This window comes from Sorex araneus, chromosome 5 (assembly GCF_027595985.1).
Source record: "Sorex araneus isolate mSorAra2 chromosome 5, mSorAra2.pri, whole genome shotgun sequence".
NCBI classification, from domain to species: domain Eukaryota; kingdom Metazoa; phylum Chordata; class Mammalia; order Eulipotyphla; family Soricidae; genus Sorex; species Sorex araneus.
This window is the reverse complement of record NC_073306.1, coordinates 54,194,541-54,219,871: the sequence shown is the minus strand read 5'-3', so window position 1 is coordinate 54,219,871 and position 25,331 is coordinate 54,194,541. Positions and strand designations below refer to the sequence as shown.

General features: G+C 44.5%; 2 protein-coding genes across 2 annotated transcripts; both read left to right on the top strand.

Annotated features, from left to right (window-relative positions):
- Positions 1-13,598: 13,598 nt before the first annotated feature.
- Positions 13,599-15,691, top strand: LOC101545202 (phospholipase A2, membrane associated-like). Its single transcript, XM_055140042.1, has 4 exons — positions 13,599-13,638; positions 13,834-13,978; positions 14,204-14,310; positions 15,573-15,691. The coding sequence occupies exons 1-4, from the start codon at positions 13,599-13,601 to the stop codon at positions 15,689-15,691; spliced, it is 411 nt and encodes a 136-aa protein (XP_054996017.1).
- Positions 15,692-21,239: 5,548 nt separating this feature from the next.
- Positions 21,240-23,128, top strand: LOC129405063 (phospholipase A2, membrane associated-like). Its single transcript, XM_055140041.1, has 4 exons — positions 21,240-21,279; positions 21,451-21,595; positions 21,841-21,947; positions 22,986-23,128. Exons 1-4 carry the CDS (start codon positions 21,240-21,242, stop codon positions 23,126-23,128), a joined length of 435 nt encoding a protein of 144 aa, XP_054996016.1.
- The last annotated feature ends 2,203 nt before the right edge of the window (positions 23,129-25,331 follow it).

Sequence of the window (25,331 nt, the reverse complement as noted above, 5' to 3'; positions counted from 1 at the left end):
GCAGAGCTCCTGGCGGCCGAAGACCACCGGAACCTAGCCACAGCCATGCTCAAGGCCCCTCTCCACATGTTTGGACAAGCCTCACTCATGAAGGTACCGGAAGAGGAACCCAGGTGTGTGTAATCCCAGCAACGGCCAACATTCAGAGACTTAAAAGCAAGCTCCCAGAAGTGATATCTTGTGACCTACTTCTCCCTCTGGGAGAAACTAGCAAGCTACTGAGAGTTTCCTGCCCACATGGGACAGCCTGGCAAGTTTCCCATGGTGTATTCATATGCTAAAGCCAGTAACAAGCTGGATCTCATTCCCCTGACCCTGAAAGAGCCTCCAATGCGGCATCATTTGGAAGTCATACTTAGCATGTGCAAGGACCCAAGTTTGCTTCATTACACCATATGATGCCCACACACCACCACCTGTAGCTCTAGAGCCTACCCTTGGACCATCTAGTCTAACTGGTCAAGTATCACTAGTGTACTGTGGGCATCCTAAGCTTTATTTGAGAGCACCTCCTGAAAAAAATCATATTTAATGGTGAGAAACTAGATATTTTCAAATCAAGATCAGAAGCAAGACAAAGATACTTTCCTTAACCTCTTTACTTTAATACTGTATTGAAAATACTAGTTAATGCAAGAGGGTAAGGAAAGAAAGAAAATGATAGTATACTGGGAATGAATAAATCAAATTGTTATTTCACAGATAACATGACTATGTTGAAACTGACAAAGAAGCAGCAACAACCAAAAAAATCCTAGTGCTTGTATAAGATTATGGCAAGATTGCAGGATATATGGTTAAAAATGTTTTAATTTTCTATTCTATTGTTGTTCCTGGGATTTCTGGTCATGGCGTGAACAACACAGTCAGAGAGACAGTAATTCAAGTGCAAAGGAGTTTTATTCCAGTTACCTGGGGTCAACTATCTCATCCACCTTGATAGCGACCCCAACCACCAAGTGAAAGCAGTTTATACAGGTTCCAAGGTTGAGCAAGCACTATGATAGCAGTGATCAAGCAACAGTCACCAGCTATTAGTCAACGTTTGATAACAGTTAGTCAGTTTCTGATCGTTCCAAAAAATGGACATAGTGACTCCGAATGACCAGTCAAATATTCTAGCAGTTCCTTACCAGAAATCACAAGTTCAGTTTCTGGGAAACAGAAACTTAGGCCTAGTCAAAACTTAATGTTAGCTGCGGCCTGTCGTGGCTGCAGTCTGGCTCTAGGTCTACACTATGTTAGCCATGAACAAGTGAACTTGAAATAAAAACACATCTCTCCAGCTAAGTATGTTTTTTAGTCATCTGGTTATAATATGCTCGAGTGATAGCAAATGGGTAGGGTGTTTGCCTTGTACGTGGCCGACCCGGGTTCGATTACTCCGCCCCTCTTGGAGAGCCCGGCAAGCTACCGAGAGTATCTCACTCGCACAGCAGAGTCTGTCAAGCTACCCATGGCGTATTCGATATGCCAAAAACAGCAACAACAAGTCTCATGGTGGAGACGTTACTGGTGCCCGCTTGAGCAAGTCGATGAGCAATGGGATGGATAACAGTGATACAGTGACAGTGATCATTTACATTAGCATCTCCAAAGTGAAATAGATATAACACATAAGCATATAATGGAAAAATTATAAAACTGATGAGATATCAAAGCTAAATAAATGGAGAGAGATTCTGTGTATTTTGAGACAGTATTCCTAACATGCCAGTTCTTTCTAACTTGATCAATAGATTCAATGCAATCCCAATGAATTCCTTGAAAATCCCATTTTGTAGATATTGCAAATATTATTCTAAAATTTATATAGAATGACAAAAGACAAGATTGGCTCACAAAATATTAAAGGAGAATAACAAAGTTGGAAGGTTTATACTACATAACTTCAAGACTTATTACAAAGCTACAGTAAGCACGAGAATGTAGTATTGAAAATAGGCAAATAGTGATACCTATAAAAAAAATTTGGACCCTGGAAATAGGCCTACACAAATTTATTTACTTATTAAAGTCTAGTAAAAATTAATTAATCTTTGGTAAAGAAGTAAGTCAAGGCAAGGAGAAAGAATAGTCTTTCAACAAATAGAGCTGGAAAATTGGGTAACCATATGCTAAAAGGATACTCTAGACCACAGATCCTACAAGATTCCTAAAAATTAACACAATATGGGTCAAAGACCTAAATGTAAACCATAAAATTATAACACTTCTGGATAATATTATAGGAGAAAAATCTAGATGATTTGTGGTGTGGAAATGACTTTTTAGATACCTTGCACTTTTAAAATTTAAATTTCTGTTCTCTGGAAGAAATAGTTAAGAGACTAGAGAGACCATTCAGACTGGAAGATTACGGCTGCCATAATAAGCCAATGATCTCCCCCGAGCAGCAGGACCTAGACCATGTGATCTAATAAGATGAGACAATAAGATGCCATTTATAGAGGCTGCACTTGACTAGTAGTAATGTGTGTAAAGTTTCTTTGTGTCTCAAGATCAAGGTGAGCTAAGGAGGTGGATTGCATCACAAGACCATGGCCTCTACTCAAGGAGAGTGCTGACCACAGGCATGAGGACAGGATTCTTGAAGGTGAAATAGATGAGGAGCCTCTTCTACACTTCCTGCACCAGGGAGCTTTGTCTAGGCTGAATGAGTGAATCTTTAGTGGGAAATAGCTGGTACTACCAGAAGAAAATACTACAGAGGCCTAGGGTCTCTGTGTCAATGTTTCACCCCCTGCTGTGGCTCTCCATGCCTTTACCCGATGGGATATGGTGGGTCTAATCCCTGGTATTCAATTACTAGTGGGCAATTACTAGTCAATTGCAGCCTTTATAAATGGCTTCTTATTGTCTCATCTTATTAGGAATATGGCCTTGTTGTTTTGTTGTTGGATTTCTGGTATTTTAGTAATTAAGTCCAGAGAAATTTCTGCCAGAAGTCACGTCACTGCAAGCTCGTACCTCTGGTTAGTGGCTCTATAAGATGGCGGTTGCCACACCACTGCCAAAAGGAAAGGCTGAGAGAGAAAAACCTTTCCCCTCCTGGGGTGGCATGGGGTCGTAGCTTAGTTCACAGTCTAGAGGCATTTCTGCAAGAAGGCACTGGGTTCTGAAAGTAGTTAGTGGACCTCCGGGTTCATGGTCTTTTAGGAGCAGAGGAGCCGTTCGTGTCTATTTTTTTAAAAAAAATTCTAGTCATCATTTCTTTCTTTTTTTTTTTTAAAGAATTTTATTTTATTATGTAGTTGGAGGCCACGCGGGGGAAGGGTGATGCATGCTGAATGTAGACTAGAGACTGAACACAATGGCCACTCAACACCTTTATTGCAAACCACAACACCTAATTAGAGAGAGAGAATAAAAGGGAATACCCTGCCACAGTGGCAGGGTAGGGTGGGGGGAGATAGGATTGGGGGGGTGGGAGGGATGCTGGGTTTATTTGTGGTGGAGAATGGGCACTGGTGAAGGGATGGGTTCTCGAACTTTGTATGAGGGAAACATGAGCACGAAAATGTATAAATCTATAACTGTACCCTCACTGTGACTCACTAATAAATAAATTTAAAAAAAAGAAAAGAAAAAAGAAGGAAAAAAAGGAAAGGAAAAAAAAAGAATTTTATTTTATTGAATCACCATGTGGAAAATTACAATGCTTTCAGGCTTAAGTCTCAGTTATACAATGATGAAACAACCATCCCTTCATCAGTGCCCATATCCCACCACCAAAAAAAAGCACACCTCACATCCCGCCCCCCATGCACCCACCCCCGCCCATGTAACTGATAAATTTCACTTTACTTTCTATTTACTATGGTTACATTCAATATTTCAACACAAACCTCACTGTTATTGTTAGGAGTATCCCACTAGTCAGACCTGTTAAGAGATATTGGATCTCTTTAAAAAACAGTGCGGTTTTGGATTTCTGTACTTTAGCAACTAAGTCCAGAGAGATTTCTTCCAGATATTGGATCATTGCAAGCTTGTAAACCCCATCTGTGGTTGTCATAATATGGCGGTCACCACGCCCTTCACCCCCGGCAAGGAAGAGGCGAGAGAGAGAAATACACGTGTGGCCCCCGGGATCACATCTTGGTGGCAGGAGGGGCCGGTGCCACCCACCTTCCCAAGAGCACTCTAGCATCCTATTGCTGCAGTCGTAAATCCCGTCTGTGGTCCTCATAATATGGTGGTCACCACGCCCTTCACCCCGGCAAGGAAAAGGAGAGAGAGAGATATACCTTTCCCCTCCTGGGCGGGCATGGGGCCGCAGCTTAGTTCTCAGTCTGGAGACATTCTGCCAGGAGCTGCCCATGCTGAAAAATTTAGCTAACATCTGGAGTCACGCTCATGCAGCTGTGGAGAGGCCGCACACATGTGTGGCCCCTGGGATCACATCTTGGTGGCGGGATAGTCATCATTTCTTTTGCAGTGCAGAAACTTCCTAATTTGAGGTAGTCCCATTTGTTTATGTGTGCTTAGGTTTGCTTGGCCAATGGCATTGAATCACTGAAGATGCCACTAGATTCAATTTCATAAAGGGTGCTGCCTATGTTTTCCTTGATGTAATTTGTGTATCGGGATCTTATATCAATGTTTTTAATTCATTTTGAATTAACCTTTGTGTAAAAAGTATGAGATGTGGGTCTGAGTTCATTTTTTTAAAAATATGTGGCTGGCCAGTTTTTCAATACCATTTGTCGAAGCAGGATTCCTTGCTCCACAGGACATTTGTAGATCCTTTTATGAAGATAGTCTGGCCAGATAATGAAATCACTTTGAAAAGCTGGTTTTGTACCTTGCTTACAGAATCTTATAGAGTTTTCAGCAGCCTCATCTCTTGGTTAAAAAGGTCACTTCCAGGCAGGTTTGGGACCTTCGGGATATTTTGGAGAAGCAAAATGAGAGGATTTACTTGCAAATCCATAGGTTTTTGCGGTCAAAATATGATGGAGGTGAGTTATTGGCTTGGATTTTTATTTTTGAGAAGCTTTGAAAAGTTGAATTTTAGATTTTTTTGCTGGGGGGGTCACGATGTACAAGGGTTATTCCTGCTTCATACACTCAGGAATTACTCCTGGTGGTGCTCAGGGAACCATATGGGATGCTGGGAATTGAACCCGGGTCGGCCACATGCAAGGCAAACACTCTACCCACTGTGCTATCACTCCAGCCCTGAATTTTAGATTTTTTTATAAGAAGTTTCAATAAAGCAAACATTAAGTCCCTGTAGCTTATTATGTTCTTGTTGCACTCAGGCAGTCAGACCAAGTTTGCTAAAACTATGCTGAATTTGTAAGCACATTAGTTTTCATGTGGTTCTGTTTGCTAGAAGAGGAGGGTAATATTAAAGGGAAAAATACATTTCCTTAAACACTGTTGTAGATGTCAATCCCAGGACTCTTAATTGTTTTTGTTGTTATTATTTTTGGGCTGGAGAGATAGCACAGTGGTAGGGTGTTTGCCTTTCACTTGGCCAACCCGTGTCCTGTAAAAAACTAAGGCTCACTGAGGGGCGAGTGCACTCTCGGGCTCTCCGGGCAGCTCTGTCTCACCACCCGCGTTCGGTGCTCTGGAACCGCAGTGTGTGGACTGGATCGGGACGGCCAGTGGTCAAGGAAAGCAAAGGAAGAATGAGGACCAAGCTGGTTGCTGATTAGTTACCGTTTATTCAATCTTTAATCTTCCATCTCCCGCACTCCAAGCTCCGGCTTCTCTCTGGATCTACTCTGCTCCTTTCTCTGGTCTCTCTCCCTCCTCCCTCTCTCTCCGAACCCCTTTTACTGAATACGGCACTTCCAAAGGGCGAAATACATTGACATCACCAAAGGCACCAAAAGATGTTACAGGAAGAACATTGAGGCAACATTATTCTCTTGTATCTGCAGGTCAGCAATCTAGGCCTCTGGAAAGAAGACACAAAACCAAAACCGAAGCCTTCCTTGGGCTGAAAGCACTCGGATTTACATCCCAAAGACTGGGCTGGGCTGCCACATGAAATCTACATGTCAGTTACAAACTAGGCAGCACCTGAAATCTACATCCCAAAGACTAGGCTGGGCCAGAGCCTGGAATCTACAATGTCAAGTCAGGCCTGGCTAGCACCTAAGATCTGCATGTCAAAGACCAGCCAGGCTTCTGTGAGAAAAGGAAAACTGCCTCTGAAATTATTTCCAGAAGGCAGCTGAAAAAGGGAAAATATTCCTGTCTGCAGTGCTGGTCTCCAACAGTGTCCGATTCCTCCGCCCCTCTTGGAGAGCCCAGCAAGCTACCAAGAGTATCGTGCCCGCACGGCAGAGCCTGGCAAGCTACCCGTGCCTATTGGATATGCCAAAAACAGTAACAATAAGTCTCTCAATGAGAGACGTTACCGGTGCCCGCTTGAACAAATCGATGAGCAACGGGATGACAGTGACAGTTATTGTTGTTGTTGTTGTTGTTGTTGTTGTTGCTTTTCGTGTCATGCCCAGCGATGCTCAGGAGTTACTCCTAGCTTTGCACTCAGGAATTACTCCTGGTGGTGCTTGGGGTGCTGGGGATCGAACCCGAGGTGGCCTTGTGCAAGGCAAATGCCCTACCCACTGTACTACCACTCTGGTCCCTCTTAATTGTTTTTGAGGTTTTGATTTCTACCTCTAAACTAGACTCAATCCTGAACTCTTCCAGTTTTCTCCAATATTTGGCCAAACTCTTTGGACTTACATTTCTGGTTTCTTTTCCATTCTTTTGAGTTATTGAAAACGAAAAAAAAAGCCCCCTTTTAAATGCATATTGCAATTTTATTTATTTAAAATTTTTTTGGGGGGCTGGAGCGATAGCACAGTGGGTAGGGCGTTTGCCTTGCACATGGCCGGCCCAGGTTTGATTCCTCTGTTCCTCTCGGAGAGCCCAGCAAGCTACCAAGAGTATCCGCTTGCATGGCAGAGCCTGGCAAGTTACCTGTGGTGTATTTGATATGCCAAAAATAGTAACAAGTCTCACAATGGAGACGTTACTGGTGCCCGCTTGAGCAAATCAATGAACAACAGGATGACAGTGCTACAGTGATAAAATTTTTATTTATTTACTTATTTTATTGAATTACGATGGATATATGGTTACAAAGTTGTTCATGATTGGGGTTCAGTAATACAATGTTCCAACACCAGTCCCTTCACCAGTGTACATTTTCCACCACCAATGTTCCCAGTTTCCCTGCCACCCCCCTCTCCAGCCTGCCTCTATGGCAGACACTTTACTTCTTTCTTTTCTCTCTCTCTCTCTCTCTCTCTCTCTCTCATTCTCTCTCCCTCTCCTTTTGGGCATTATGGTTTGCTGTATAGGTACTGAAAGGTTATCATGTTTGTCCCTTTCCCTACTTTCAGCACTCAGTTCTTGTTCAGTGTTATCATTTCCAACTATCATTGTCATAGTGGTCCCTTCTCTATCCTAACTGCCCTCTCCTCCCCACCCCCACCGAACTGTGGCAAGTTTCTGACTGTGGACAGTCTTCCTGGCCTTTGTTTATACTGTCCTTGGATATTAGCCTCATACTATGTTTTTCATATACCCCACAAACGAGTATACTCATTCTGTCCGTCCCTCTCCTTCTGACTCATTTCGCTCAGCATGATACTCTCCATCCACTTAGAAGGAAATTTCATGACTTCATTATTCCTGGTGGCTGCATAGTATTTTGTTGTGTAGATATACCACAGTTTCTTTATCCAGTCATCTGTTCCTGGGTACTCAAGTTGTTTCCAGATTCTCACTATTGTGAACAGTGCTGCAGTGAACATGGAAGTGCAGATGGCTCTTCTGCTGTGTGTTTTTGGGTCGCTGGGGTATATTCCCAGAAGTGGTATTGCTGGATCATATGGAAGCTCTATTTATAGTTTTTTTGAGAAACGCCCATATTGTTTTCCACAAAAGCTGGACCAGTTGGCATTCTCATCAACAATGAATTAGAGTCCCTTTCTTCCTGCATTCACACCAGCACTGACTGTTCTTGTTCTTTATAAAAAAAATGTACCCCCTTCCAACCTCGTTGGAAACTTGCACAAGAATGTGTGGGGGGTGAAAAGCATTGGTAAAGAGATATACCTGACAGCCTCTCACTATCTGTATTGCAAACTACAAGGCCCAAAAGGAAAGACAGGAAGAGAGAGAGAGAGGGAGAAAGAGAGAGAGAGAGAGAAAAAGAAAGAGAGAGAGTGGTGTGTGTGTGTGTACATGTGTGTGTGAGAGAGAGAGATATGAAAAGTGTCTACCATGATGGCAGGGAGTGGGATGGGGATGGGGGACAGGAGGGAAACTGGGACCATTGGTGTTGGGAAAAGTACACTGCTGAAGGGACAGGTGTAGGAACATTATATGACTGAAATCTAATAATGAACAACTTTGTAAATGTGTATATCATTGTGATTCAATTAAAAAATAATTAAAAATTTTTTAAATTAAAAATGTCCCTCTTTTGAAACCATGTGAGTCAAAGAGTAACCCAATCTAAATAAACTCCAGAGGTCTTTCCATATCTCTTGCTATGTAGGTCACTCAGAGAGACTACAAGAGACATACAAATTGCAACCCAAGAAAATCCATCAGATTGCCACTATCTGCTCTCCATCCAATGAATCATTCAAATCTTAACAAACAAAGAAAAAAACCTTAAAAAAATTGATCAAGACATCTAAACTCAAAAAGAACCACTGAATGTCCCAGGTAGACTGGTGAGAATTCTGGGGCCTGGAGCAATCTACCTGGGGAGAATGATGGGGAGGCAGATTTCCCTTTCGACCTCAAGGCCCAGCAGCCCCCACCCTTTGCTCCAGCATGGAAGCAGCCCAGCTCCACAACTGAACCTCATCAAGCCACCAAGCCACCAAATCATTCCACAGCTCCTGGCGCACCCAGCCACAGATGCAGCTCATGACAGCTCCAAGTTTTACAGTACTAACAGCCCAGTAGGAGCCCAGCAAATCTGAAGGGGACGGTGCTTAGAAGATCACCAGGCTCAATGAACAAAAACCAGAAGGTTCAACTAGCCCAAATCAGCTAATAAATCCTCAGGCAATGACTTAAGTACTACAGGTGTGAGATACAATAATGATCACAAGTTTACTTTTATTGGTCTATTTTTTTTTCTTTTGCTTTTTTGGGTCATTCCTGGCTCTGCACTCAGGAATTACCCTTGGCAGTGCTCAGGGGACTATATGGGATACTGGGAATCGAACCTGTGTCGGCCGCGTGCAAGGGTGGTGGGTGGGAAACTAAAGACACCAGTGGAGGGAAGGTCTCATTGGTGGTGGGATTCTTGTTGGAACACTGAATACCTGAAATAATTGTATTGTGAACAACTTTGTGTTTCATGGTATTCACAAATCACGAAATCCTGTTAATCACCAATTTCTCGGGTGGGCTCAATAACCTCTCATTTCGTTTTTTCCCTGGGATCTTAGAAGTCTCTCTCGACTCAGCCCTCCCAACGATGTCACACTGGAGGCTCTTCCAGGGTCAGGGGAATGAGATCCAGCTTGTTCTTGGCTTTAGCATATGAATACACCATGGAAAGCTTGCAAGGCTGTCCCATGTGGGCAGGAAGGTCTCAGAACATTGCCAGTTTCTCCCAGAGGGAGAAGTAGGCTACAAGATATCGCGGCCGCTCTCTGGATGTTGGCTGTTGATGGGATTACACACACCTCGGTTCCTCTGCCGGTACCTTCATGCGTGAGGCCTGTCCGAACATGTGGGGAGGGGCCTTGAACATGGCTGTAGCTAGGTTCCAGTGGTCTTCGGCTGCCAGGAGCTCTGCTCGGGGTGGGGAGGGAAGCTGGAGCCCATTCCCTCCCTGGGGCCCCGGGGAAGACAGCCAGGCGTGTGGGCAAGAGACTCTCTGCATCACTCTCTTCTGAAAGCTTGATTTTAAGTCTCTTTTAAGTTTCATGGTATTACAATAAAAATTTACTGATATATTTCTGTGCCTTGTCTTTCTAGTTGTATTTACTATGACCAGGGAGCCCAGTCACTTGGCTATGATGCTCACATCAACCTTTTGTGGTGTGCCAGAGGTCAGATGCATTTCTGTGATGCTTGAGATCATAAAGAGTAGTACCACCAGGATTGTGATCAGTGAATGTGGGTAGTGTCAAAGTTCAAACTCACATCCTAATGCTTGTAAGACAGGTACTTCACAACTGAGTGTGCTCGGCCTGAGACATCTAGAACCCCTGATGGACTGCCATCACAGAGATTTTCTTCAAATTTCCCTCAAACTGTCTCATTAAATACTTGCTACAAATATTTGCAACACATACGCCTAACTTTGTAAGCCCACCTGCGTAACTGTCACAGTTACATGGTGACAGGGTACCTGGGAGTGATGGGCCAATCCTAATTTGGTCTGAGACTGATAGGTTTTGGACTTGAATGCGAGTTACTGACTGGAAGCAAATAGACATAGGTCATTGACTGGTGATCAATTGACAAGTTTATTCAGGACAATAAATGATTATATAGAGGCAAAAGAGGGCATATTGATGGCAAGGGGGCAAAATAATTTCAGAGGGTGGACTCAGAGTCTCCAAGCCCCCTAAACAGAAACTTATAAGAAATTTACTTCTTAAAGATTTCCAAAGGCACCCATGAAGGTTTCAAAGGCAACCCATGTCTCTGAGCCCAGCCAAAAGTGAATTATTAATCTATACTATTTTCTGGAGAGAACTAGCTCCCCTGCCATCAGTCCACTACCAGACTCCTGAGTCTTAGCATGTTAGCCACCCAGGAAAATATTCTCATCGACATGAACTCAGAAAACAGGATTTCGTTACAAATCCAGACAGCTTTTCCTTCCTTCCTTCCTTCCTTCCTTCCTTCCTTCCTTCCTTCCTTCCTTCCTTCCTTCCTTCCTTCCTTCCTTCCTTCCTTCCTTCCTTCCTTCCTTCCTTCCTTCCTTCCTTCCTTCCTTCCTTCCTTCCTTCCTTCCTTCCTTCTTTCCTTCCTTCCCTCCCTCTCTCTCTCTTTCTTTCTTTCTTTCTTTCTTTCTTTCTTTCTTTCTTTCTTTCTTTCTTTCTTTCTTTCTTTCTTTCTTTCTTTCTCTCTCTCTCTCTCTCTTTCTTTCTTTCTTTCTTTCTTTCTTTCTTTCTTTCTTTCTTTCTTTCTTTCTTTCTTTCTTTCTTTCTTTCTTTCTTTCTTTCTTTCTTTCTTTCTTTCTTCCTCCCTCTTTCTCATTTTTTGTAATGCAGGTTCTGAACAATTTTTTTTCTTTTGGGTCATACCTGGCAGTACTCAGGCCTTACTCCGGGGGTCTGCATTAAGGGATCAGTCCTGATAGTCTGACCATATGGGGAGTTGGGGGTCAAACCTGGGTTAATGGCGTACAAAGTAAGCGCCTTACCATCTGCACTATCTCTTTGCCCCCTGGACATAAGCTTTGATGGCAAAGGGTCCCACTTCAAAGAGGTGTCCACTTCAAAGATGCTATCTTGAATAAGGCAATGAAGCCACTCTTAGATAAAGAACCAGGCCACCTGGCCCGATGGAGGCACCTCGAAACTGTTGTTTCAGAGATATTGTTGGCTTATTTAACTGACCATATGGGCCACTTATTTATTCCTATTAATTCCCATACTTTACCTTTTTGTTTTAAATCTCCCAAGAATATGCCAGTGAAAACCTAGAATATTTCCTTGAACTTCAGTGAAAGCAGACACCTGGGCCACACATATGCACATTCTCCCCCTCCTCTTCCTGACCTCATGGGTCACCTTGGATGTGCTATGTCCTCTCTGGGTCCTGTAAATAATAAACCAACCCTGCCTTTCCCCACACTCATTTTTTTAAAAGATTTTATTAGTAGTATTTTGCTTTGGAGTTCACACCTGGCAATTCTCAGGGCAGTTACTCCTGGTTCTGCACTCAGGAATTACTCCTGGCATTGCTCAGGGGACCGTACGGGATGCCGGGGATCGAACCCAGGTCAGCTGCATGCAAGGCAAATTCCCTACCTGCCATACTACCACTCCAGTCCCTCCCCACACCCATTTTGTTTATGATTACTGACAAAAAAGTGTTTTGCGATATCAAGATAAGTATCAAGGCATGATCCAACCTTAACATTGGTTATTGATAGACTGAGAATGGCATAAAACACATGCACACACTCTTGTGTATTTTAACCATTCCAGACCTTAGGAGTAACAGGAGAGTGGAACTTCAGAATAAAGAAGATCATTCAGAAGTATCCACCTGTGGGGGTCCCGTCCTGTCCAGCAGGGAGGACCCTTTGTGGGGCTGAGGAGGGGACACAGCTGAATGAGCAGAAGCAGAGCCAGAAAGCAGCAAGAAGGAGGAAGAGTTTATTCTACTGGCAGTTACAATACTTATACCTCTCAGCTGGGAGGAAATGGTATGGTATGCGTGTCTGGACCCACATACAAATGCAGATTGACATGTCCTTTTGTTATGGGCATAGGCTATTGAGAAACAAATGGCTACCATAGTGGCAACCTTGCTACAAGCCTCTGTTTGAACCAGAAGAGCCAGGCTCTGCCTTACTAGGAAATAAGAGCCAGACTTGTAAAGTGGCTCCCTACATCCACCAAGCGCCTTGGAGAGATAAGCAGTCAAAACTAATGTCCTATTAGGAATTCTTGCTCACTGGCTGGTGTGGAAAGTGGCTGTGTTGTGCAAGTGTTGGTATACATGTGTGCTTTGTGCACATGGACAGAAGAATACAGGTATATAACATGGGGTATACAAGAGGGTATGTTGGACAGTGTGTTGTATGAATATGAGTGCAGGGTAGGAATGATATCTGCACTAGTTGGTGACTCAAGTGTGTAGGGATGTGTGTGTGTGTGTGTGTGTGTGTGTGTGTGTGTGCGTGCATGTATTTGTGGATAAATGGTAGGTTAGTCTTCAAATAAGGTGTTAGGAACTGGAGAGATAGTATAGTGGGTAGGGTGCTTCCCTTGCACGTGAATGAACCAGGTTTGATCCTTGGCTCTCAGTAGAGTCCCTTGAGCCAGGAGTTATTCCTTTGTGCTGAGCCAGGAGTAACCCTGAGCATTGCCAGGTGGTGGTCCCAAAACAAACAAACAAACAAACAAACAAACAAACAAACAAGGAGTTATAGCAATTCTGAGGAAAATAAGAGCAATCCGTATCCTTGCTTGGTATTCCAAACTATGGATCCAAGGTGGGGTCATGAGCTCTGTGTATGGAAAATGCACAATCTGGGATTGTGGGAATCTGCCAGTCCATTGTCTGATTCTGCCGACAGCTTCCAGGGCTCTCAGGCTGGCAGGAGCATGGGGTCATCTCACTGGGTGTCCTATGGGGAGCTGCCAGGGTCTGAGCCTGCACGTGTGTGAAATGCCCAGCAGAGCTGGGAGGCCTCAGGGGGGCTCTGTGTGCATGTTGGTGTCCTCTGTGTGGTGGGGCTGTGGACTGGACACTGCCTGGAAGCGGGAGCCTGTCTGCTGTTGCCCTGTGGACTCCAGTGTCTACAGGGTGTGGTGGAGGAGCAGGAGAACAGGGGCCGGAGCAGAAGCCGGCCCACCTGGAAGGGGAGTCAGGCCAATCGGTGTGTTTCCCCTCACAGAGCTCCTAGCATGAAGACCCTCTTGCTGCTGGCCATGATCGTGGCCTTTGGTAAGAACAGGCCTGGGTCTCCAGCAGTGAGGGGCACAGCCTGAGGGGGAAGAACCCTTAGACGAGCTTTTCCACTCATTGCCTCAGGCCTTCCCCGTGAAGAAGAGAGAGTTATTTGTGAGAGGGAAGCATCAGAGAGAAACTAAGAGGGTAGACAGAGGTGCAATGGCACCAACCATGGCAATTTTCTTCTAGGCCTGCTGCCGACCCATGGAACTTTGTGGAATTTTCAGAAAATGATAAAGAAAACAACAGGGAAGAATGCAATAACTAATTATGGCTTCTATGGCTGTTACTGTGCTGTGAGTGGCAAAGGAACTCCCAAGGATGCAACAGACCGGTGAGACCACCCTGGCCCTTTCTACCTTAAGTTCATCTGTGACTTCAGCAGGACTGAGGGTACACTAGCCATAGGGGGCCCAGCATAAAAGCAAAGAACCAAGTTGGAACGCTGTTTCAAATCATCTGAAATCATAGGGCCAATACCTGTAATCAAGAACGAGACCAAGAGTTTTAGGTTTCCTGGCTCGGTGGGGAGCCAGCACAAATATCATATTTGTTCCAGGTGCTGCTTTGCACATGACTGTTGCTATCGCCGTTTGAAGAGACAGGGCTGTGGGAGCAAATTTCTGAGCTATAAGGTGATACAAAAGAATGGCAAAATCACATGTGGTAAGCAAGAGCCAGTAATCTCACCCTGTCTGTCTGTGTGTAAGTTGTGGTCATGGTGACAAAGGGACACAGGGACAGTGGCCCAGTGCCCGTGCTCCTGGATGAGTGGGAAGTGAAGACAATGAAAGACACCTTAGTGAAAGGTCTGATATAAAATAAGGAAAAAGCGGGTGTCCTTCCCACAGACTGAAGGCCTCATGGGCTATGATTGGGGTGACTTTCCTGAGACTTTCAGTTTGTGTCCGAGTCAGGGGGTGAGGGACTGACTTTCCCAGAGGAGCACAGAGCAGGCCCCAAGGATCGTGAGGGAGTTGTCACAATTCAGTCACCACAGGCCCCTGACCACTGTGCCCGCCTAGGGGCTGTCTCCAGGGGTGGGGACCCTCACCTCAGAGGAGTGGGCTGGGTGGGTGGGACCAAAGTAGACACTGAAGCCGGGAGACTGGAGAGAGGTGGCTGAGAGGGGGTGTCCCGACAGATTGCTGTGTCCCCACATGAACACTGTGAGTACATATGACAACCTGGGAGTCTCTCCCACCACCCTTGGCTTGGTCTGCTCAGACACTGCCCCCACCCTGACCTCCCCCCAAGTCATGGATCTTTATCCCCTTCAGTGACAGCAGCAGGATGTTCAGGGTCAGGGCTGTGGGGGGCATTTCCCTCACATCAGGGAGAGGGCAGGGCAGGTGGCAGCTCCACCAACCAGCCTCACACCAAGGACCAGCCTTCCCCCCATTTCCACACCATCCTGCTGGCCACCTACCCCCATGCCACCAAAGCACATATTATAGCCTGTGGTGAGCTGAGACGTTGGTGTAAGAAGAGACTTTCTCCTGCACTTTCATCTCTCTTTCTGACTGAGGGAATTCTCCCCTCCTAGAAGCCCCCACAGGCCTCCCCTTGTGGCTCACTGTCCAGAGCAAGGACACATGTTCCCTAGAGACCAACCAGTGCAACAGAGAGGCTGAGCCATGACCCTGTCACAGCCCAGCGTCTCCCCCTGGGCCTGGCTCTGGCCCTGTCTTGTGTGTTACAAGAAGGAGACAGGGGCTGGGAAGAGCCTTTCCAGCCTCCGGGGCTACTGTGTATCCCCAGCACAGGGAACTCACTTCCGTAGAGCCACAGGTCTATGTCCAGTGAGTCAAGACCTTCAGGAGTGTATGTGATTGTCTCACAATGGAACCATCTGCAGACCAGGGCCAGACCAAAAAGCCAAATATATTAGTCACTCCTCACCTGATTTTTTTTCCTTCTTATTTCAGCCAGACAGGGCAGTTGTAGAAAGACATTGTGTGAGTGTGATAAAAAGGCCGCCCTCTGCTTTAAGAGGAACAGAGGAAGCTACAATAAGAAGTACCAATACTACAACAACCGGTTCTGAGGCGGGAAGGCCCCCCGGTGCTGAGATCCTCATGCCCCCAAAAGCCTGAACCCCATCCTGACTTTCCTTCTTGAGAACCCTCTCGAGTTGCCTGGAAGTTGTCAACTAAAAATAAATCATTTCTGCACTTGGATAAAAGAAGAAATTTATTTTATTATTATTAATTTTGGAGAGGTCACGCCTGGGGTGTTTGGATCTCTGGGTTCAGGGTTAATTCCTGGCAGTTGCTCAGGGATGGGGAAAATGGCGTGTCAGGGATCAACTCATAGTTGGCAGAACCAATGTGGGATGCGGGCACAGCACCTTAGCCCCTGTACTATCTCTCCAGTCTCCTACATTTCAGTAATTTTGAGATCAAGGTGTCAAATCCAGTTCTCCTCATCTAAAAACACACACATACCATTACTCCAATATCATAATTTTCCTTTCATAAAGGCCACAAAAGACAACTCTCAGGTACACAAGAGACATAGAACTCTTTCATCCCATCTTACACCAGCTGCTACACTGGAATCAGATTAGCCTGTTTTGTTCCTTTGGGGCTCATAATTTTGAACTTAAAACTATGGTTTTAGTGTGGCTTTGCTAACTCAAGAGAATTCTTCATAGCCAAATGAAACCTTAAGATACAAACTGATATCAGATGTTAAAAGAATTGCTTTGTCATTCCTGTTACATTATTTCTTCACCTTTAAAATCCATTTCATATTTTACAATAAAAATTTAGACTGAAATCTCTAAATATTTTTTAGGCTCAATAGCAGTTTAGAAATCTTCCAACTTAAATAAAAACAGTTCATCAACACCTCGAAATTGAGCTTCCATATGACTCGGCAATACCACTTCTGGGAATATATTCCGAGGATGCAAAAAAGCACAGTAAAAATGACATCTGCACCTATATATTTATTGTAGCACTGTTCACAATAGCCAAAATATGGAATCAACCCGAGTGCCCTAAAACAGATGACTGGTTAAAGAAACTTTGGTACATCTACACAATGGAATACTATGCAGCTGTTAGGAGAGATGAAGTCATGAAATTTGCTTATAAATGGATAGACATGGAGAGTATCATGCTAAGTGAAATGAGTCAGAAAGAGAGGGACAGACATAGAAGGACTGCTCTCATTTGTGGAGTATAGAATAACATAACATGAGGCTGACACCAAGGACAGTAGATACAAGGGCCAGGGGGATTGCCCCATAGCTGGAAGACTGCTTCATGAGCAAAGGGGAGAAGGCAGATGGAATAGAGAAGGGATCACTAAGAAAATGATGGCTGAAGGAACTAGTTGGGATGGGACATGCATGCCGAAAGTAGATAATGGACCAAACATGATGACCTCTCAGTGTCTGTGTTGCAAGCCATAATGCCCCAAAGTAGAGAGAGAGTACGGGGAGTGTTGTCTGCCATGGGGGCAGGGGGAGGGTGGGAAAGCGGGGATATACTGGGGATATTGGTGGTGGGGAATGTGCACTGGTGGAGGGATGGGTGTTTGATCATTGTGAGATTGTAACCCAAACATGAAAGCTTGTAACTATTTCACGGTGATTCAATAAATTTTTTTTTTAAAAAAAGAAAGAAAAGAAGAGACATGGGGAATAAAAAGAAATCTTCCAACTTAACTATGATCCAATAAACTAAAACACTTTACAGTTTTTGTAAAAGCCAGATGACTATCAGATCCACTGATATTTGTTTCTTTAGACTTTCTTTCTTAGTAACAATAGAAAAGACAGAGTTTAGATATTATCATACATCAACAAGACACAGGCATGAAATGAGCTCTCCAAACTCAAAACCACAGCATATGGTAGATGAATACAGCACCCATCTGACCTCTCCGAAGGGAACAAGGTGGGTTCATGGGATGGGTAGGAGAGCTCAAACTTTTCTGTTAATTCTATAAAATTGCTAGATTACACATTGATCCAATGTACAGCAGTACATCCAATGTAACAAACTTAGCTTGTCCCGTTTGTTAACAAATAAAACTAGTTCTGAGCAAATGGTTCCTACTTCACACTTAAACCTGTTTTCAATCTTCCAGATTTCTCACAGGGGATAAATCAAGATTCCCTTTCTCAGTGTACTTTTTCCCCCTCAATTAAAAAAAATTTTATGTACTAGAGTTCATGTTTAGCACTAATAGTATTAAAATGTAAGGTACTAATATGCAAAATTACTACACCCCACCGCCACCAAAACACCCAGAACCCTCCACCCCTTGTCTCCCTATTTGGCAATTGCTTCAATATTGCAATGTCAAGGTCTCAGCGTGACTTTCTTCTCCTCTGGGAAATAACCGATATATTGGCCATGCATAGACAGAGATAGGAATCAATTCACAGATTCAGGCAAAATCTACACTATTTCTACTCCTATAAATGCTCACAAAATTTTCCCTAGTGTGCAGGAAAATAGGTTTCAGAAGAAGGGGTAGGAAGTTTCTGGACATGCACCCCAAGGCAACTATCTCCATTTGTAGACACAGAAGTGACCACAGAGACATGTCTGATCGACTTTCCTTAGCTGTTTCTCTGACCCAAGGGTGTGATCAGGGAGAGAGGGGGAAGCCACCAGTGCAAAGAAGTCCTGTTGATCGAGGGGCTTACCTAAAAGTTTCATGATCTGAGATTGGCCCACAAAGTGGACTCCTCTCCTGGCTGGCTTGCCAAACTCTAGCCTTGATGGTTCGGTCTTGCAACTGCTCAAGGGACAATCAAACACGAGAGACATGACAATGGACTGAGAAAGAGCATCATCGTCAACATAAGGCATGGTGGAAAATGGCAGGCTCTGCCCTAAAAACAAAGTTCTTGTGTGCATGGCCCCAAGAAGAGGTTTTTATAGGGAAAGATAACAGGGAAGAAAAATGGGCTGCAGACTGGTGGACACCGGAATGACCAATAAAATCCCCTCTGGACTGGTCCTTTGAGACACCATTGATCTTATGAACAAATCTAAACAGTCCTAAGGTCATAATTTTGGAAGAAAAGTAAGCTTAAGACCAAAACTGAGGCTTTAGGGGCAAGGATAGTTATTTTGCCTGGTATTGGTCTTGGGTACTGTTTCACTATCTGTTCTCCTCTATCTAAAGGGTACTTCAAATTTAAAAAATAGAAAATATATTCCAGGGATGGAGAGACAGAAAAAGTAAAGTGCGTGACTTGCATGTAATCAACCCAGGTTTCATCCTGCCACTCGATAAGGTTTTCTGAGCCCACCAGGAATGATCCATGAACACAAAGCCAGTAAAAGTAAAAGCCCTGAGAACCGCTGAGCACTACTTAGTGTGACCCCCCCAACCAAAAGAAAATATTCTAGAAGTTATTTATTGATTGATATACTATCTTCTCCTTCCTTTTTTTTTTTTTGTTCCTGTGACCAGAGGTTATACGTGCTTATTTTCAGTGCTCACACCTACTTTGTGTAGTATGCCAGAGATCGGATGTTTGATTGTAGTTCTGGAGATCACAAAAGGCAGTGCCACCAGAATTTTTCTCAGTGCATGTTGTTCCAATGATTAAACTTATATCCTCATGCCTGCAAAACAGGCACTCTGCCACTGAGCTATATCCTTGGGCCCACATACACAGAATTTTTGATGTACTGCCTCCAGAGAGAGCCAAAAGAGAGGAATTTTCATCTGCTCAAAGATTAAAATTAGTTTTTTTTCTCTTTTACTTCCACAGACATGTCTCTTTTTAAATTCTTGACAAAAATATTTGCACCATGTAGATGTAATCTTTGGAAGCTTGCCTGCTTGAGCACCACATGAAAAAGAAAACAACCTAATTGGATGAATCTAATCTCAGGACTGAGGAACGGCTTTGATGAGATAAAGAACACTCTGCCAACTGAAGACAGGTTCAAACTTCCTGCTTCCAAATAGCTCAAGATGGCAAAATATTTCAAATATTACCCAAATCCTTAAACGGATATCCAAGTCCTGCCTCCAAGACCACCAGCTTATTTCCAAATTTGGGATGGTGGGCGCAGAGTATATTTCAAACTATCACTTAAGTTACTGTGGTAACATCTGATTCATTAATTGCTCTCAATTGTATATACTGTGAGTTCCACATAGCCCACCCCTGACTTTTAGCATTTTCATCACTCAGGAAGTTACTGTTATTACTGTGAACCCTGAAGCCTATCTCGTAATCAGATTGTAGTATAAACCTGAATAGCTTTTCCTTTTCTTCTTCTTTGTAATGTAAGAGCCCAACATAAGCTTTGATAGCAAAGTCTCTTGCTTCAAAGAGGTATCCACTTCAAAGATGCTACCTTGAGTAAAATAAAGTATTGCACCCTTAGGTAAAGATCCAGGCCACCTGCCAGCATGAAGGCTCCATTGTTCCAGCAATCCTGATTAGTTTACTTAGCTGACCATATGGGCCATTTGTTTGCCCTTTCACCAATTTTTCCTTTTGCACATCTTAATATCTTTCTCCTTTGCTTTAAATAACCCAATAGTGGGCCAGTGAAAACCTAGAAATCTCCCTTCAACTTCAGTGACTCACTTCTATGCTACACACATGTGGTTTTCCCCTCTCTCTCCCTGACCTCATGGGTAGCCTTGGGTATGCTATGTCATCTCTAGATTCTGTAAATAAGAAACCTTTGTCTGCTCCCCCACACAAAGTTTGTTTATGATTATTGCTAAGAAGTGTCTTGTAATCATAAAAAGAACCACCAGGGCTGCTCCAACATTGATTATTGATAGGCATAAAACAATTTTGAGCAGATGAAAATTCCTCCATTTGTATTTTCCACCCCCCTGAACTTCGAACTGCTCAAAGTTCAATGAGCAGATGAACTATTTAAAGAGAGGGAGTTCAGAAGGAAATCATTCAGAAGCATCAACTCCAGCATCTCTCAGAGGTAAAGAGAATGAATGTCCCATTAGGAATTCTTGCCCCATGCTTGACATGGAAAGTGGCTGTGTGACATGTATGTCTGTATGCATGTGTGTGTAGATTCATATGCACAGAGAATGCAGGCATGTGACAATGGACATAAGAGGGTATGTGTGGACAATGTGTGCTGTGTGGTTATGACTGTGGGGTTGTGGTGACATCCACACTAACTGGTGAACCGTGTGTGTGTGTGTGTGTGTGTGTGTGTGTGAAGTTTCTGCAGCTTATGTGTGTAGGCCTGTGTGTTTGTGCCTGTGTATGTTGGCAAGGGGTAGAAAAGTCTTCAAAGAGAGGTGTTGTATTCATTGAGGAACATTTTAACAATCAGGGTCTATGCATGGAATTCCAAACCATACATCTAGAGTAAGATCAGTAAACGTGTATGGGGATATACAGCCTGGGACAGTGGAAATCTGCCAGCTCATTGGTCTGGGTGCAGGGGGGTTCTGTGTACCTGCTGGTGTTCTCTGTGGGGTGGAGCCTGTCTGCAGTCGCCCTTTAGACTCCAGTGTCTACAGGGTGTGGCGGAGGAGCAGGAGAGCAGGGGCTGGAACAGAAGCTGCCCCATGTGGGAAGGGAGTCCAGACCAATCAGGTGTGTTTCCCTTCACAGAGCTCCCAGCATGAAGACCCTCCTGCTGCTGGTGGTGGTCCTGGCCTTTGGTAGGAGTGGGCGTGGGTCTCTAGCAATGAAGGGGACAGCCCGGGGAGGGGGTCGGGGGAAGAACACTCACCCCCAGTTTCTCTGACACTGAGAAGGAGGGGAGTGGCAGACAGAGGCTGAGAAGGAGGACGGAGTTGCCTTGGCACCAACCGCGGCAATTTTTTTTCTAGGCCTGCTGCAGGCCCATGGAGCTCTGTGGAATTATGGATCAATGATCGGGAAAGTAGTAGGAAAGAAGGCGATCTTCAACTACAGCCGCTATGGCTGCCACTGTGGCTTCGGAGGCAAAGGAACTCCCAAGGATGCGACAGACCAGTGAGCCCCCCAACCCCCGCCCAGCCCTTCCTTCTCTCTGCTCACCTGTGATTTCAGCTGGGCTGGGGGTGCAGGGATAATGCTGCTGCTCTTTACCTACAGCTGAACAGTGGCAAACGTGTTAGAAACTCTGCTCTGGAATATTTTAAAATCAGGGGTCTTGACCCAGGGCCAAGAGTGAGGTCCGGGTCCCAGGCTCCTTGGAATTATGGAGAGCCAGCACTCACGGGGTTTTCTTGCTGCAGGTGCTGCCTTCAGCGTGACTGTTGTTACCGCCGTCTGAGGGAGGAGGGATGCAGAACCAAACTTGTCCACTATAGGTTTGACTACAAAGAGAACCAAGTCACGTGTGGTAAGCAAGAGCACAGAGATAGAGATGCTGGAGACAGTGGCCTCCTCTCTCCTCTCTCCCCGCATGTTTGCAGGAGAGGCAGTTTCTCCTTCATGTTCTGAAGGTCTCAAGCATCTTCAAACCTCTGTTTCACCTACACCCCTGCCACCAAGGCACAGCACTAGAGGTCCCTGGTGAGCTGTGACCTTGGTGTAAGAAGAGACTTTCTGGGGCTGGAGCGATAGCACAGCGGGTAGGGCGTTTGCCTTGCATGCAGCCAACCCGGGTTCAATTCCCAGCATTCCATATGGGCCCCCAAGCACCGCCAGGAGTAATTCCTGAGTGCAGAGCCAGGAGTAACCCCTGTGCATTGCTGGGTGTGATCCAAAAAGAAAGAACAAAAAAAAAAAAAAAAGAAAGAAAAGACTTTTCTCTGCACTTCTGTCTGTTTCTGACAGGGAATTCTCTCTTCCCAGAAGCCCCCACACACCTCCCCTTGTGGCTCAGTGTCCAAAGCAAGGACACGTATCCCACAGAGACCAACCAGTACAGAGGGGAGACCAGGCCATGATCCCGTCACAGCCCAGCACCTTCCCCTGGGCCTGGCTCTTGCCCTGGCATGTGTGTTACAAGGAGAGAGGGTCTGGGAGGAGCCTTTGCAGCCTCCAGGGCTGCTGTGTTTCCCCAGCACAGGGAACTCACTTCCTGAGGGTCCCAGGTCTGTTTCCTGTCAGCCAGGACCAACTGGAGTATAGTTATCTGTCTCATAATAGAACCTTCTGGAATCCAGGGTTGGGAGAAGGTTCCATAAAAAACCATAGACTGGGGCTGGAGCGATAGTACATTGGGTAAGGTGTGTGCCTTGCATGCGGCCGACCCAGGTTTGATTCCCAGCATCCCATAGGGTTCCCTGAGCACCGCCAGTCATAATTCCTGAGTGCAGAGCCAGGAGTAACCCCTGTGCATTGCTGGGTGTGACCCAAAAAGCAAAAACAAAAAACAAAAAACAAACCATAGACTAATGTCCTTCTATTATCTGTGTTTATTTTTCTATTTCAGTCAATCAGAATTCCTGTAAAAAGAAATTGTGTGAGTGTGATAAAGCAGCTGTCCTCTGCTTTAAGGAAAACTTGAACAGCTACAATCAAACATACCGTTTCTACAGCAGACGGGGGTGTAAAGGGAAGGCCCCCCAGTGCTGAGATGCTCATCTCTCCAGCAACCCGGTGCCCTGTGCTAACTTGCCTTCTCTTATCCCACTGCATACCCTTGTCAAGTTGCCTGGAAATTATCAACAATAAGAATTTTTTTGCATCTGGATAAAGATAATTTTAATTTTTCACTTTAAACCCATGTTCTCTCTGAGCACACGTAGCTCTCGCTTGTCACTATGTCTCTTTTGCTTTTTCCACTCTGGAGAAGTCGTGTTACCTCTTGAACACATACTTCCTCTCTTTCTCACGCCTCACATATTTCTAAATAAGTTTCAATAAAAACTTTCTTGCATTACCATTTTGCATTCTCCTGAAGTTTTTTTTTTTTCTCTGAGGTAAAGGTGATGGACCCATAATGCCTGTGCTGAGGTTCTGTGGTCCAGTAATTAGTCTTCCATTATTATGCTTCAGCTCCAATCATAAATAGGTTCCCAGAGAAGATGTGGAGGGTTAGGGTGACTCACAATATTTGCATCTGCATGATAGTAATGCCCAGAGTCCCGCTATGCACCGTGAAGACAGAAACTGTTTCCATGGCTCTTCACTGTGTCCCCAGAGATGTGCATAGCAACTGGTGTCTTTGCCCTCTGCAGATGTGATGGAAGTGAAAAGGAATCATTGCATGTCCTCTTTCCTGTGTGTACGGCTCGAACTGGGCTGGGCAATAGCATAGCGGGTAGGGCGTTTGCCTTGCACGCGGCCGACCCGGGTTTGATTCCTCTGTCCCTCTTGGAGACCCCGGCAAGCTACTGAGAGTATTCTGCCCTCATGGCAAAGCTGGCAAGCTACGTGTGGCGTATCTGATGTGCCAAAAACAGTAACAACAAGTCTCACAATGGAGACTTTACTGGTGCCTGCTCGAGCAAATTGATGAGCAACGGGATCACAGTGATACAGATACAGCTTGAATGATGAAAAACTTTCCCGGGTGGAGAACATTATACATATCTTGAAGACACCTTGATCCCAGGCTGTTATCTCAAAAACCACTGGGTGGAGTCTTAAGCCAAAATTGGAGCCAATCCCTAAAGTTCTTCAAATTCTTTTGAGGGTGAGGCCTGAGATGCAAGTATTTTAAAAAGTACAACACACTGGCCAAGAAATATAAATGCCACAAATGTAATAAAAATAATTTTAGGTTTTATTAAAAATATTTTGGTTTTGGGGGCCACACTTAGTGGGGTTCTTGGGAATCAGGTACTCCTGGCTTTGTTCTTGAAGGATGCAGTGCTGAGGATTGAACTGGGGCAGGCCAAATTGAAGGCCACCTGCAAGACAAGTGCCTTATTCTGTGTTGTACCTCTGGTCCTCAACTCTTTAGGCATTTTTGAGATCAAGGTATCAAAATAAGTTCTGATCAGCTACGTAAAATATCTTTGGGGCCAGAGAGATAGTGCAGGAGGTAAGGACTTGCCATCCATGTGGTGTATCAACCTTGATCCTCTAGAATCTCTAGTACCACGTACAGTTCTCTGAGCACTGCCAGACTCACTCCTGAGCACACACCAGGAATATCCCTGAACGCCACCAGCTTTGGCTCAAATACTCCCCACGGCCCCCTCCAAACTTGAGACTATCCCTAATCCAATCTCATGATTTTCCTTTCATAAATGTTGCAAAGGTATAGGCATGCAGAAAACAGATAGATCTCTTACTTTCTGTGCTTCCTAGACTCTAACCAGCCTATGAACTTTATTTTGGATTGTAATTTTAATCTTAAAACTGGTTTTAGAAACTTAAGAAAGTTCATTGTGGGCAGTGAACTGAGATCATGTATTTAAAAAGTCACTTTGTGGGGCTGGAGCAATAGCACAGCAGGTAGGGCATTTGCCTTGCATGAGGTCGACCCAGGTTTGATTCCCAACATCCCATATGGTCCCCTGAGCACCTCCAGGAGTCATTCCTGAGTATAGAGCCAGGAGTAATCCCTGTGCATTTTGGGGTGTGACACAAAAAGCAAAAAATAATAATAATAAAAAAGTCACTTTGCTAGCCAAAATTATCTTTAAATATCTTTTTAAAAATTGTTTTAAATCTATATAATCTTCTTCAACAAAAAGTTTGACTTGAAAACTCCAAATATTTTCATCAGCGCATTAACCAGTTCAGAAGTCCTCCAACTTATGATCCAACAAACCAATGTACATTTGTTGTTTATCCAACCAATGCAAAGTTTACTCACTACAAGACA

Excerpts from the sequence above, each read along its gene's own strand:
- LOC101545202 (XM_055140042.1), top strand. The coding sequence starts at position 13,599 with ATGAAGACCCTCTTGCTGCTGGCCATGATCGTGGCCTTTG. Across the intron at positions 13,979-14,203 it reads CCCAAGGATGCAACAGACCG|GTGCTGCTTTGCACATGACT; the intron begins GTGAGACCACCC and ends TATTTGTTCCAG. Across the intron at positions 14,311-15,572 it reads GAATGGCAAAATCACATGTG|CCAGACAGGGCAGTTGTAGA; the intron begins GTAAGCAAGAGC and ends TTCTTATTTCAG.
- LOC129405063 (XM_055140041.1), top strand. The coding sequence starts at position 21,240 with ATGAAGACCCTCCTGCTGCTGGTGGTGGTCCTGGCCTTTG. Across the intron at positions 21,280-21,450 it reads GGTGGTGGTCCTGGCCTTTG|GCCTGCTGCAGGCCCATGGA; the intron begins GTAGGAGTGGGC and ends TTTTTTTTCTAG. Across the intron at positions 21,948-22,985 it reads AGAGAACCAAGTCACGTGTG|TCAATCAGAATTCCTGTAAA; the intron begins GTAAGCAAGAGC and ends TTTCTATTTCAG.